At 44.7% G+C, this 14701-nt stretch overlaps 1 protein-coding gene across 1 annotated transcript in view; it reads left to right on the top strand.

Moving 5' to 3' along the window:
• TLL2 (tolloid like 2) overlaps nucleotides 1–14701 on the top strand; it is an 80650-nt gene that overhangs the window by 33155 nt on the left and 32794 nt on the right. The window contains exon 3 of the mRNA XM_057375162.1: nucleotides 12207–12278. Within this exon, the coding sequence (XP_057231145.1) occupies nucleotides 12207–12278 (72 nt within the window). The remainder of the gene's footprint in view (nucleotides 1–12206; nucleotides 12279–14701) is intronic.

Raw genomic sequence — 14701 nt, 5'->3', positions numbered from 1 at the left:
GAACTGTTTGGATTCTGCCTCAGATCTCTGCTCTGAGCTTAATTTCTCAGCATGAGTGTGCACCAGGCTTGTTTTCTCCATTAATTTCCTGCTTGCAGAAATGTYGTAGTCATTTTTCAGAACTTGAAAATTCATGATCCTGCTTGAGAGTGGGATGCCTTGAGGTTCAGTGTTTACAGGCATTTTCTCAGCGAATATTGGAGTTAGTGTTTTATTCCTGATATCTGAAAGCAATGGACCAAATAGCGTTGTTTCCTTGGTGAAGTCACAGAGCCAGATCACAGTTCCTTCCCTCTGAAGCATGCTGGCTCAGAGCTCTGTTATGCAAACATCCTTCTYGGTTGCATTTGTACAAGTGGGGTTTTCTTCAGGCCCTGTTGAGAAGGCAGGCATGGTGGTGGTCAACAGCTAAATGAAGCCTGTTTAATCCATGTCAGCTGTCTGCATGTAGGTCTCTGTTAACTTGGTTAAAGTTCTGAGCTTGTGAGTTAATAGAGGGTGTTTTCATGCTGTGCAGATTAACTGTGAGTAATGCCAGGAGATGTGCTCTTCTAAGAGGGCTCAGAGCAACCGACTGATAATTTCTTGTCAACACCCTTTCATGATTTCCCTGAAGGTTTAATCCAAAGTACTGTCCTCCAACCCAGTTTTGGATCATGATCATTACATGACTTCTGGCCTCCTTTTTAAAGGTCTCTTAACCTCAGCTCTATTTTACCTGAAGCTTAGTTTTACACTCATCAGTGATCTGGCAAAAGAGCTGTTTACGGTTGAACATTTGGCCATTCTTTGAGATGAGATAAGGTTTTTCTTATTTTCTGAACCAGGATTTTTTTTTCCCTCATTGGCCTGATTTCCCTCATTGAACCTAAGTCCTAAACTCAAAGACTTGCTTGTGATCTGTTTGTTGCTTTATATTATAATAGATTTTGCAGACCAAGCTATARCCCTCCACATCACCTGCTCATCCTATCACTGTCCATAAATACCATATAAAATCTGCTAAGCAAKGAATTTCTCCTCTTCCTTAGAAATGTTTTGCAGCTAGAAGAAGGTRTAAACAATGAGGCATATTGTTAAAAAGCAGGTCTTAGCTGCCCCCCGTCTCTGTTTTTGTGGGATCAAGTTTAGATGTTATATTTATTATGAAAATCAGATATTCTCATGCAGTGATGTGGAAATGGATACCCTTAGGATTTGGACCCGTAGAGAGACCGTAATGGTTCAAAACTTAATGAATTTAATCTGGTACCTGGAGATCTGCCAGCGAGTGCTATCTCAGCAAGCCCATGCATCACCAACTCCTAATCACTTTGATGAAAGATTTTTCAAAAAGCTTGCAGTTTCCAAGTTTCTCATAGATTTTTCTTTTAAACTCTAGTGAAAATATTTGTTTCTACAGTATAGTTTTAGTTGAGAAGAAACTTGATGGAAAGCTTTGGGTATTCATCTGCTGCAATGAGAAAAAAAGAGGATTTACAGGCAGGCTGGGAAATTGCACAGTGTCACYTGTCTTTTGGACCCAAATGAGTCCACTGGTGCATGGTGATAACCTGCTGAAGCATTAGCCACAGAGGAAAAAGACGACCTTATTTCTTGCCATGCCTCTTAGGGGTTTGTGCCTGTTTAATACTAACTGGCTTAATCCGTAAAATGCCAATAAAAACTTAGATTATCTGGACTTTTCTGATACATGACCTCTTTCCCTGATTTTTGCATCATAGAGACAGTTTMTAGTCCTGAAAAGCACCTCTGTGAGTAAGAAGGGCAGGGTTTGTCTCCCCAGGATTTGGCAGCAGCAGATCAGAAGCTGAGGGAGCCTGGCTGCCCTCASTGATGCCATGCTGTGCTGGGCTTTCTGCTAAGAAGCTCGCTCCATATCCCACTGCTGCCAAGAATGCTTTTCAAGAACAGTCAAAACAAGTTTTCTTTACCTCTCATCCTGAGAGGTTTTTGGGCTCATGGCTTGAAGGCCTTGATGAGCCTTTCACACTGCCACAAATGACTGGCAGAAGAGATTCACAGAGCACCTTTTCTAGCTAGAGTARTGCTTCAGATAACAGTGCAGCTGGGAGAGGGGTATATTTGAACACAGGCTTTCTACTGAAACCAGAGCAGACAGGCTGCTGTGAGTGACTGGAGGCTCTGACAGCAAATTTGTGCTAGTAATTCCTTGACAAAGGAGGCTGACAGGAATTCTGCATTAAACCTTGTCTTAATAAGAGCAGGGAGCTGGTTCCTTGGCAGCAGCTCTGCTGTTCTTGAGTATGCTGTGAAAATACAGGCAGCTACTCTGCTTCTTYACCACATCTGCACAAGGGCACATCTGCAATAGGATGATTTGCTTTTTCTTGTTCTAAGATGCTCATGGTCACTGTCTCTGGTTGCATTCTTGAGGAAAGGCATTGATTCCCATGTAAGCTGAGCTTACTTGCTGGACAGGTCACTCGAGTGCAGCTCTCCTGCTAAGGGTTGTGCTGCTTAGCTTCAGGGTGGAGAGCAAGCCCTTTCCARTGGAATAGTGAAGGTGTTAGTGGTACTCACAAGCAGGGTTTCTGCTGTTTCACTTCATGAGAGGTTCCTCAGTGTAGGGGCTGTGGCCAGTAGTCATGCTGCACATTACATCTGAGTCCTCTTGGATGCTACTCATGTGCTCCTAGTGAAATTTAACTTTGTGCAAAATATACTTCAAGAAGACTGCAAAATCCATGGATTTAGACTACAACTAACTGAGATTCCAGGAAAGATCTGATTTATGGATTTGAAAGCAAGACTGTAAAATTCAGCTGACTTGACACATACTTTCCAAACTCAGCTAGTTTTCCTCTTGTAACTCATATTTGGTGCTCTACTTTAGTGTCACTTGGTTCAGGGTAGAAGGAGTGGACTTTCAGCTTTGCTGGATTTCACAGAACCATAGAGCCATAGGATTTAGGGCTGCTTGGGGCCCAACCTTTAATTCATTGAGGCTCAGAGCAAGCCTATGGGTTGTGCTAACTTAACCTGAGCTGTATTGTTCATAATTGGCCAGGAGCAATGCAAGTAACTCTGTACGTGCTGTAACATAACCCACATCTGTGAGCTCTCTGCAGGGGTCTGCTCTTTCACTGGGAAGACTTTAGTGGAGTTTGCTTCCTCCTTTGTGAGCAGAGGAGCATCTTTGTTCCAGCAGACCTGTCTGCGGGCTCTGTCCAGCTGTCTGCATACCTCCTTTCAGTTTTCCACAACACGTGATGTGCACTCTGGGGATGTCTCTTTGCAATCCAGGCACATTCTTAACAGGAAGAGGAGCCTCAGGAGTGGAAAGGTAGGTGCCTAGAGCCTGGCCTGATGCTGAGGTTTGATTAGCTGTGCCAGATGATTTTCCTATGACTAGCCCAAATGTTTACCTTTGTGAGTCGATTCAGTCAGAGGTTTTACCGGAGCAGACAACCATGAAATGAATTTCCCACAGTTCCGTAGTTTGCTAAGGCAAGGCAGGAATTCCTCTTTGAAAGAACTGAGTAAGTCCTCTAGAGCTGAGAGAGCTCTTGTTCACACTGGTTTTCTGAGTTATCCCCTGTCCCAAATCCATATTTCTGTGCAATAAGCCAGTGATCTTCTATTTGTAGAAAAGCAGATACTGTGCTTTTTTCTCCCAGCCCAGAGTCTTACAATCCTACTGCAGCCTTCTCAGACTTGCCTGATTTTCTCCAGCATAAAGATAACTGTCTAGAAATCCCACACYCTTAGCTGATGAACCTTCTAATTCCCCATGTAGTTAAGACTCTTCTGCTAGAAAATGCTAATCTTTAGTTTTGATATTTTCACACCAAATGYTTTTCTTTATGGATTTCTGAGTGCTAGCTTGAAGTTTTTTCTGGAAATTATTGAGAGGGCTTTTTCTCATCTTTGGGATGCACTTTTTCTAGTCACAGCACTAGAATCTGCCAGTCTGGTGCTTGATGGTGGGAGAAGAGAGAAGGTGACCAAGTCAAGATGCTTAAGCATGGAACATGTATGTGCACCAAGAGGACAGAACTTCCTTGTGAGGTTGGTGAAAAAGCCCTGAGTCAGAACAGCATGGCTGTTAGGAGCAGGGATGTTGGATTGTTGGCCACAGCTGCCTGTTCTCAGGGCTGCTCCATGCCTTCCTGTGCAGGGATTTGAGGCTTGTGATCTGCCTGAGTAGCAACACGAGGTGCTAGAATCTTTACTCCACCTGTCACACCAAGGGGTATGCAGACTCTGATTTTCTTTCAACTAGGTCTTTCCAGTATGGCACGTTGCTTTGAAACCAGTTGAGACCAGTGAGCTCGCAGTATTCCTTCACACACTTGGCTGTGGTGTTCCAGACTTGTGACAAGCAGAGAAATTAAATCCATCTTCTTTTCCCCCTCACTTGTGATAAAGGTTCTGCAGGGCAGGGTAAAGAGAGTTCCAAGCACTAGATGCTGAATGTACCTGAATGGGCAGAGCGAAACCTGAATGACACATTTCCTGTGAAGTAAGATGTTCTTTTTCCTCTTGTCTGGGCTCCCAGTGRCAGCTGGTCACACGCACCACACAGTTTGTTTTGTAAATGCACTGTTCCCTAAATCAAGTTTTCTGGATGATGGTCTTCCACCTGTCAAAATAAGTGGTTTGATTTCTGCTGTTCAGTCAATATTCAGCCTTACACAGGTTTTTTTAAAGTGGTTTATGAGCTCTGCGATATTGCTCAAATTAATCCATCCCAGCAGTAAAACTTTCTCCATTGTAACTAAAATCCCCAGCCATTTCAAACTCTACTACTTACTCATTCTTAGTGGAAACTTCAGTTGTGCTTAGCTTGTGAGTCACAATTCATATGCTTCTTTCAGAAATCATCCAGGAAGGCAAGTAACTCWGTATCACTCTTGTCAAATGCTGCACTTCAGAAGTTAAATAGCATGGATTTTGTTAACGAGCAATTAACATTATTTAAGCACCCAAAAACATCTGCAGGAACTGTATCTGTTGATGCCATGGTTAAGCAGCTTCCAAACAGCCTTTTTCTATAGTTTCTTCCTATTCATTGTGGTGCTACCATCAGCTTTGGGCATAGCTGCAGCTTTGGGCAGAGCTGCTGCAGTGCTCCTGCACAGATGATGCTGAATCCCTCTTGCTCCCTACTTGACTTTGCCAGATTTTGGCTCCCAGCCCCACTGCTTTCCCCATCCTCAAAGGTCTCTTGTGCACATCTCAAGCACCTGGAAGCTGGTGCTGGATGGCATTATTAACCCTTTCAGGAGCTGGGGTAATCACCATGTAGGAGCATTTAGAACATCTGATTTCTGTTTGCAACTGTCGTGCTCTTGATCGCTCTTAATTAAATTTTCTTTTGCTCTCGTCTACAGCTGGTGTATCACACTTGGAGGCTGTTCCTTTTACTGATGCCAGAAGAGTCTGAATGGTCTTTTGTGTTTAAGTGGAGGTTATTAAATAGCTTTATATTAATTAACTGTGATGGAGAGAACACATGGGCAAATGTACTCGAGGAGATCAGTTTATCCATATGGAAATTACATTGAAAGTTAAATCCATTACCCTAATTGTAAAATTCGACAGTGCTTAGCCAATAACTGTGGAATTGACTAAATCATGCATTTGTGCTTCGGAGCTGGGCAAATGCGTAATTTCCTTGAATATTTGCTCAAATGAAAAATTGTATTTGTCTCAACTGCATAGGCTGCCTCGTCATTTTTGAGAGTGTTTTAGGCAAATGTGTTTGGAGACAGAAGCGGTCAGTGAAGGAGTAGGGTCTAATAAGCTCTGAGAGCAGTCATTGCAGGATGGTCACTCTGAAGGACTGGCTGGGATGCCTTGACCCTCAGGCTCTCTACTTTCAAGCAGGAATGTTGCTGTGCCCACAAAATAAAATTACACTGGTTAGAAAAATGGCTGGAAGGTCCAAGAAACAATCAGCTGCCAAAATGGCTTGATGGACAATAGCAAACAACAAATAAGTTAGAAGTTGTAGACTGCTCGTGGTTGATTCTGAACAGAAAGGGGCTACATTTGTGGAATAAATGGGTTCACTTTGAGCTGCTTGTTCAGGCCTAATTTAGAGAGAAGGCTGATGCTTGTAGCTGCAGTGGACAAAACCCCTTTGCTGTGGCTTCTCTTTTCAAATGGTGAGGACAAAGTATTTATTCAGCTGTCAAGTGGGGAAAGAAAGCAAATTAGTTTTAGGCTGGAACGCTGGACTGTGTTTGCTGTTGTAGTTCTGAGGCCAGATGGTGACTTGGACAGCCCCAGGGAATGGGTAACAAGTTTCTCCAGGGCAAAGATCAGAAGCAAAAGGAAATATTCAGATTATCTTGCAGTTCTACTTCCTACAGAGGAAAAGGGAGTGTGAGATGCATCAGGCTGTGTTAGGGAGGGGATTAGCCACTTCATTTGTTGCTCTTGCTGAATTCTGGGGTCAGTTTGTGGCAGAGTGGATTTGAGACCTGACTCCCCCTGCAAACTGCATCTGTCCCTGGGAAGGACAGGGCAGCTGGGCCAGCACCTATTGAGGCAGCTTGTTCCAGTGAGGAAAGGGCCTCTGCCCTCACTCCTCAGCTCCCCCATGGCTCTTTTACTGACAACAAGTGATTTGGACATCTGTTTGACCAAGGAGTTGGGCCTTGGAGAAGCAGATGGCCTGAGGTTACCTGACAGTGGCATTCAAGTCCAACTTGTCCTGCGTCACTGCTGGCTCCTGCCTTAGTTTCCCTGGTTCGGCAGCTGGTTTGGGATGCTCTTTAATTGTGGTGTCACAGGGGAGCTGGTAGGAAAGATGAGGTGTCCCAGATGAGATGTCTCTCAGCTATATCTACTTAGGCTGCTCATCTGCATGTTAAACCTGGTTCARGCTCCCAGGGCATAAGAAGGTACCAAAAACTGTGCAAGAGGCTCTGGGACTGTGAGGATCTGAATATCTAGGCAGAAAGTGAAGGGGAAGAAAAGTCTCTCTACTGGCACAAAACACTCTCCATGGAAAGAGTTTTAATTGCATTCAAACGTAATTTAGCTTCCAGTGGAAGTCTTTTCCTTTTGTGTTAATTTTGGTCGGGTATAAACAAGGTAGGGTGAAAACAAAAGGATTAGGAAGGCTGAATGGAGGAGCGGTCTGAGAGCCCCGGGCTCTGCCTGGGAGCCACAGTGGGAGCAGGGCAGGGAGCTGCTGCAAGGCAGCACCGGGAACAGAGCATGGCCCTGTCTGGAGCAGCCTGGGCTGTGCTGAGGCTGAAGAAATGAGACTCTGCAGCTCAGAAGGAAAGGGATGTCAGCCACGGTGGGCCAGGAGGTTGGTACTGCCTGCTAGGACAGCAATGAGCCAACCCAGGCCAGCTCTTGCAGTTTCCTTATTGCCTGCAATTTCATTGGTTTCTCTTTCCTTCCAAAAGAGACAGGGAGGGAAGGTGATTGTTGTGAATTGAGAAGAATGTAGTAGTGAGGCAGACACCTGTTAGGAATAGATCTCAATCCATCAGATTGACAAGAAATCAAGTGCAGAGGGATGGGGATAGTTGGTACTGTGTGTTAATCAATTGATATGCTGGGAGGGGAGGTCGTACATCATGTGTGGGGACCTGGCTAAACAACAGAGATGCACACATGGCCAGAATACTCGTGTGCTTGCTTTAGCTTTTCATTTTCGCTTGCTTCAGTTAAAGCACTGTACTTGCAGGGCYCTTTCTCCCTGGAAGAAATCAGTGAGGTGATCCAGGTTGTAGGMAACTTTTTTCTTTCTTTTATCTCTCATTTATCTGTCTTTTTACCCTAGGGAACAGAAGTGATTGTTACAGCCCATAGAATGACCCCTCTCCATCTTCTCAGTCCTTCATTTTCTCCAGAAAGTGTTGCTCCCCTTAAGCATTAACTCTCAGTTGAAAGGTTGGTGGAGAGGTTGGGTCAGATTGTCCCCTTTCTTGTAATGCCTTCTTTAAAAACAGGATGCATCACAGTGTAAAAGTGATGCTGCCASTTCCAAAGGAGTGAGAAGTATCCAGGGAAAACACGGGGTGTTTGGGAATGGTGCTGSCTGCACTTCTGCTCTGCCTGCCAAGCCACTCCAAGGTACAGCTGGCCAACAGAGGGGCTTGGTCCATTAAGTGCTTTGTGGCTCATGTCTGTGGGAGCCCTGGSTTTGCTTAGCTGAGTTCACCTTCCTCCTCTCATGGACTTCCCTGTGAGGCCAGTGTCTTCCTTCCCTGCACAAACATTCACAGCTGATGTGGAGATGACACATCTGCCTGTCAAGCCTCTGGACCTTGGGACTCTCCTGAGTTATTACAGCTAGTCAGCTTACTCTGAATATGAAAAACAGATTCCTGCAGGGAATTTGGGGTTCAGAATCCTTCCTTTCTTTAATTTATTTTTCTTTAAGTAAATTGAGGGAACTTCAGCTATTCCACTGACAGGAAATGCTGAAGGATATATCTCAAATCATTTGSTCAGATCTCCAGGGTATGGAGGTTTATGAAAGGTTTTTGCTATAGACTCTCCACCAGCTCTGGGAAACATCTGTTCTGCATTCTGAATGAATTTTCCCAGCAGAAATTGTTTTAATAAAATCATCGCTTTTTCTGTGGCTAGAAAACCCAGTGCAATAAAGTTTTTTTTTTTTTTCTATTCTAAACAATTCTTGACCACTGGTWAATGAAGTTTAAAAACTGCATGTAACTTTGTTTGACTTATCCTTTTTCCGGGAGCTTCTCTGATGGTCATAATATGACAGAATTCACCAGAACTGAAACTCTGAACAGTGACTAACGTTTAATGTTAGCTGCATTACTTGTTTTTGTTGGTGCTTTATTGCAGTCTCTGTAGTCCAGTGTTTAAGCTGTGGCACATGACTATCCTATGTATTGAGTGAGACTGTGAAAGCAGGCTGTTCTGAGGCATWGGTAGGGGAGGTGAAATTGTTAATAATTTTTCTAAAGTACTTYATATCACTGTGTTGTGACCCAGCTYTGAAATGGCCTTTTCTCCATAGTAAGACATATTAGAARAAGTCTTGCTGCAGTTCGATTCATCTGGGAGCAAATAATTATGTGTGCAGCCAAGTTATTCTCTGCTAAATCAGAAAAATTAGAGAATCTGGCTAAATCCTCAGCACTCACTGTGGACTCCTTTGTCCTCAGCAGAGGTGATGAGCATATGGGGGGTAGCTACCTTCAAAGTTCAGCTTTGGAGCCCCTTCCCTGAATGGACGGACAGCAAGCCGGAAAGGGAAAGGAAAACTCCATGAACATGAAGAGATTCTTCATTGGTCTGGAGAGAAAAAAATTATCCTCTCTTTCTTAATATCTTGTCTTTATTTTGATTTCAGCTGAACAACTTGGACTTCTTTTAACAGAATTGGATTTTCATTTTTCCCTCCTGGAAGAGTGGGAGAAACTGCTTTCTTCCCAACAATGCCCTAGCCTGCTGCTTTCTTTTCTGGACTCTTACTTAYCACCTCAGGCTGCTTTTAGTTCTTATAAACAATTTAGGCACCTAAATGTCTTCAGCCATGGTTGCAGACATGGTGGATTTATCTCAGATTTGTGGTGCTTTTAYGCTACTGGACATTTCCTTCAGTCAGCAATCTGCCTTGGCAGTGCTGGTCTGTGAGAAACAGAAAATCAAGTTGTTGTACAAGTGCACTGTAGGTAGAAGATTAAATATGCCCCAGCCTGAGTAGAGAATCTCTTYTGTGTCTTTGCCAGGTCATGCAGAGAAACTAAGTTACCTTGTTAGGGAGTCCTGTAGTGTTCTGCTGGGGTTGTAGCTTTTAAGTAGGACAAATTACTAGGAAGAATTGAATTGGAAAAATGTGGTGGTTAAGAGGTTTTAGGAGATCTTGTACAGTTCTGTGCATGTAGACGTGATCTAACAAATTCTGTATCATCATAAACTGGCTGTGGAGAAGCAGACAAGACTCAAGCAGGCTGAAGAAAGGTGAGTGCTGGTCTAGCACAGCAGCAGGTRGGAAGTACTGAGAATGAAAGTGATCTTAGGGGGCTTGTGAACTGCTGCATATCCATCAAAAACAGAAAAGTGAATGTCATGTCTTCTTGGTCCCAGGCCTGATCTTATTGGCTTTCCACAGAGCACGATGTCGAACCCCTTCTCCACTTCAGTGTTTCCAAGGATAATGGCTTCAGTACATACATGGGCATTTCATGCTCTGGAGTAGTAACACTGGAATGTGTTCAGCTCTTGGATGTGACAGAGTAGTCCAACAGAGAGGTACAACTTCAGGAATGTGTTAAGGGGGCAACGGGACCTGTGCATTGCCTGCAACCTATGTGCAGCTGCTTCCAGGTACAAGGTGCATCTCTTGGCTTCCTTTCTTCTTGTTAATGGCRTATGAGTTCTTCTGGGATCCTACATCAGCCCTCTCGGAAAAAAATCAGAAAAAGACCAAATATCTGTCAAGTCACTTTAATTTTTGAGAGATCTTTAGGCATCATGATGATAGGAAATGTCTAAAAACTCGTCTCAAGTGAATCAGAACAGGATCTTCTAAAATCTCATCTTTTATTCCAGAACACCCTTGTGGGAGACAAGGCTGTGGGTGCTCCTTGTCTGTAGGAGTGAGATTAGGATTTGAAAATATCYGGTATATCTGCACCCCCATATCAGGCCTTTGTGCAGTGCTCTCCCTTTTCATCGGCTACAATAAGACAAAATATGCAAAGATGTTGTAGATTTCATTAGTCACACTAGTTTATTCAAACCTCTTCTTTGCATAAGAAACCAAGGCCTGCACTGATCTCTGGGAAAAAATGTGCTCGCAGCTTGGAAAAGCCGTGTGCTCGAATGGCACCGCRGCACGGCAGAGGTCAGCAGCTCGGGCACAGGAGAGGGGCCCGGCTCTAGGGTTTGGTGCCATCATTTGCAATTCAATCCCATGCAGCTCCCTCTTAGGAGAACAATTCATTAAATACAGAGTTGTTCTTTTTCCCTAATTCACCATATAATTCACCTCCCAAGTTCAATTAAGAAGCAATCTGTTTGTGACTGGAAGCAAGCTGCATTTATTTAGAAATACAAAATTATCCTTTGCCTCAGCAAAGACCGCATGCCTTAATAATTCTGGTGATGAATGGCTAGTTGGGGTTTCCTTTAAATGGAATGGGATATTGTGTGAAGAATAGCATACTTTGCAGGGGTGGGGGTGTGAGAAGTCCTGGGGATGTAAAACTGAGAAGAGGAACTTTTGTTGAGCTTGGGCTTAAGGAAGTGACGAGGACTGGGCATGAAAGAAAACAAAGGGAAATCTTAGGATGGCACATTGAAGCTGGAAAAGAGTGATAGAGTTCAGAGCAATCCATCTTGTTGAATCAGGCTTGTTCCTGTTCACACATCTAGTGGCTTTTGTCCAGTCAAGCTTTGTTAAACTATGGCACTTCCTTTGGGAGACAAACCCCTGATTTACTGTGTCTCTTGGACCAGGGAGCTCTAACCTATAGCCAGCTGAGAGTCTGGGTATTTTATTTTCTTCTGAATTGTTTTGTAGCTGTCTTTTGTCATAATTTTCCTGRTATTCTTATCAGTTATAGTAGTATAATGCTGGAGATTTTTTAGCATCCTCTCAGTCCTTCTCCAAGGTGTCAGGGATATATTTCTCCTGTCCTTGCCCTGTTGGATGGGCTGGAGAAGGATTTGCTAGAAGCCAGCTCCAGAGCAAAGGAGAATTTTCCAGCTGGCAAAGAAAGACTGCTTCATTGACTGGAAGATGTCCAGTTGTCTTGAAAGTGAGGCATTCCTCTTGGAAGAGTCCACACTGCATCCAGCAGTGCTGTATGAGTAACAGTGTATTATTTCCTGTATGTGGTAGTTTACCCTGCTCTTGGTGCTTTATCTTGCCACCAAGAGTGCAGAAACTTGCTSTTGGAATGCCTCTACAGAGATCAGCTCGTTCAGCTCCTGCTCTCAGTAAATCTCCATGAAATTAGCCTTCCCTGGAAGAGACTTTCTGCCTATTCAGCATATGGAGAAACTAAGGCATGSTATGGTAATGAGTTGTCACTGTAGGCTAGGAACAGATCCAGGAGAAGAGCCGAGCTTCATCAGGTGTTTAGTCCCTGCTCCCTGYTCAGGGGAAGCAGACAATTTCTGTGGCCAGCAGACCCTCAGATGGTATTACTGATAGCTGCTGTCCTTTCCACATCAGAGCTCTGCCAGCCACCTCACCAGAGCTGAGTCTYTGCTTTTTTTTTCCTTTGCAGGAGGCCTGGGAGAAGAGGTGTCAAGTGAGAATGCCACTTCAACTGACCATAGTGACAAAGCAGTTAAAAAGGGTAATGTGGTACCCCACCCAGACCTTTGGGTATCTTTTATTTACTTTTTTTACCCCCTGTAAAAACTTGTTTTTGTTCTGTCGTGTAYGTGTATGTTCATCTGTGCCTGGGAGATCAGCTCTACCCAGGCATTTTTTGCTGTTGGTGAACTCTCTGAAAGGGTGGGTTTGCCTTGTATAAYGTGATGGGTTGACCCCAGCCAGTAGCCACTCACCCAGTCACTATTGCCCTCCTCTGGCAGGAGAGGTGAGAAAGCAGGAAAAGCAAGAGTGAGAAAACCACTGATTGAGATAAAGAAAGTTTAAGAAATGAATGAAAGAAGAAAAAATAACCAGAGTGATATAAAGGCAACTCCTCACCCCCACCCACAAGCAGTCCCTGCAAGAAGGATGTGTCAAGCCTCTTCAGCGAGAAGAATTTAACAAATTTCAGTTGTTAAAGGCAGAAAACTTTAGCAGGAGTTAGGAGCAGTCAAGAGCTATTGCAGGACTGGTGCAGAGAATTTGCCCAAGAAGGGTGTGTTGCTGGCAAGGAATGGAATGTTGGTGGCACAGAGGTGTGGACCCAGAGTCCTCTCTGCAGAGCTGCACCAGGCACAGGAGAGCGCAGGGCAGACAACTCCTCACCTGGATTTGCTATCAGGAGCTGTCCATGTGCAAATCCAGAGATTTGGGGCAGCCCTAGGAGCAGCCTGTGGATGGAAGACAAGACTACTTSTGTCTTGAGACCCTCTCCCTTCTTCTAGCTTGGCCCTTGTAATGAAAGTGCCTGTGCTAGTGCCCACCGCCAGCAGTACCAGGTGTGTGTAAAGAACAGGAGGGTGGCTCTTCCTTCATTGGGAGAACCCCCAGCCTCAGAGCATCTGCCTTCCAGGAACCTGCAGCTGRCTTGGGGATGGGGCAGCTTCTGAAATACCAGGGAGGTTCTCAGGAGGAAGAGGAACAAAAGGCAAATTCTCGTCTTTGTCCTGCAGTTCGGAGCAAGGTCTTCAGCAGGAAGGGCTTGACCTRGTGAAGCAAGAGGGAGGATTTAAAGTTCATTCTTTTCATCCCCCTACACTGCCTGAATTTCCTTCCCATTGTATTGATCCCCTCAGCCTTGACAGTAGTGATTTGTTTACTGGTGCTTCAGCTGGAGGGATGAATAGAAGGAGAGGCTCTCAGCAACCCCCCTGGTCACTGAGGAAGGTCTTAGCAGGACCTGTGCTTTTTAATAACCTGGCAGCCCATGTCCCTGAGTTGGAAAGCAAAGCTGTAGCCCGTCTTGCTGATTTACATACAAATCACAAGATCACAACGGGACTTTAGAGCCRTCCTCTTGGGCTTTACAGCGGTCCATTGGGGAGCCACCATCAGCAGTGCTGCACCTCAAGGTGCCAAGGATGTTCCCCTTGGTGTGACCCTTTRTGCCAGCACTTTCTGAAGGCATAGCAACTCCTGTGCTCTGTTATTCCTTTGCCCTAGTCCCACTGATGCGTTGGCTRTGCAGTAYAGGCAGCTTATCTAACAAGTGCTGKGTCTACACAGGCCTTACACAGGCTTGTAAAGCCCAGCTGGACTGTGGCTGCTTTGAGGGTTTGAGCTGCCCATGGCACATCAGTTAGGGGGTGAACAACCAGGAAGCTTTGAGTAAAGGATACTTTGTCTGGGTCAAGCTCACGCCACACTAGAAGTGCAACTCATGTAGGCATAGCCAGTATCTGAGCAGAGCTGCAGCAGCACAGACACAGGGCAAGGTTCAGGCTCTGCCTACAAGTCTGTATGAATCCTCCAGGAGATTTCAAGGCCGGCACCGAACACCACACAACCAGGGCTTCTCTACCCTTTGTAACAGGACATGAGATGTGTTCTGCTTTCCCTTTCGTATTTTTGCTCCTTTTCATTAAAATGAAGATATTCTGCGTGGATGGAGATTTGTGCTTCTGTTTTTCCATCCTGAGCATCCCTCTTCCCRCACTGTCCGATCTTTAAGATTTCCAAACCACCCAAGACCTGGTATGTGAAACCAAAGTAATATTTTTTAGCCTTGAGTACAGATTTCAGTGTAAGGAGTGTCATCTTCTTCCAAGGCCAACTGGAATGAGTAGTTTTTGCTATTGTGAAGCTGTTCCTGATAGAACAAACCATTCTCTGCAGGTGAGTGGATGGGTAGGGCAAGTTGAGAATATACAGTGATGTCTGGGCTTGTGTGATTCCCATCTCCTGTTCCCCTTGTTTAAGTACTGTGTCCCCATCTATGAAGTTGTTGTGGCAGAGAGTGAGTGGCTAGAGACAGGGAAGGATGTGTTTTTACACCTTAATGGGAGAACAGGTTTGGCACAGTGCATATGGAGGCTCCAAAACAAGAGAGGGTCAGTTTTCCATAGGTTAGCAGTCTCAAAGTCCCAAACAAATCACTGGCAAATCTGGCTATGACTTCTGGTT

Source organism: Malurus melanocephalus, unplaced genomic scaffold (genome assembly GCF_030028575.1).
Source record: "Malurus melanocephalus ecotype Western Australia unplaced genomic scaffold, MMel_1.1 scaffold_240, whole genome shotgun sequence".
In the NCBI taxonomy this organism is placed as follows: domain Eukaryota; kingdom Metazoa; phylum Chordata; class Aves; order Passeriformes; family Maluridae; genus Malurus; species Malurus melanocephalus.
The sequence above is the reverse complement of the archived record's forward strand: the minus strand, read 5'-3'. Positions and strand labels throughout refer to the sequence as shown.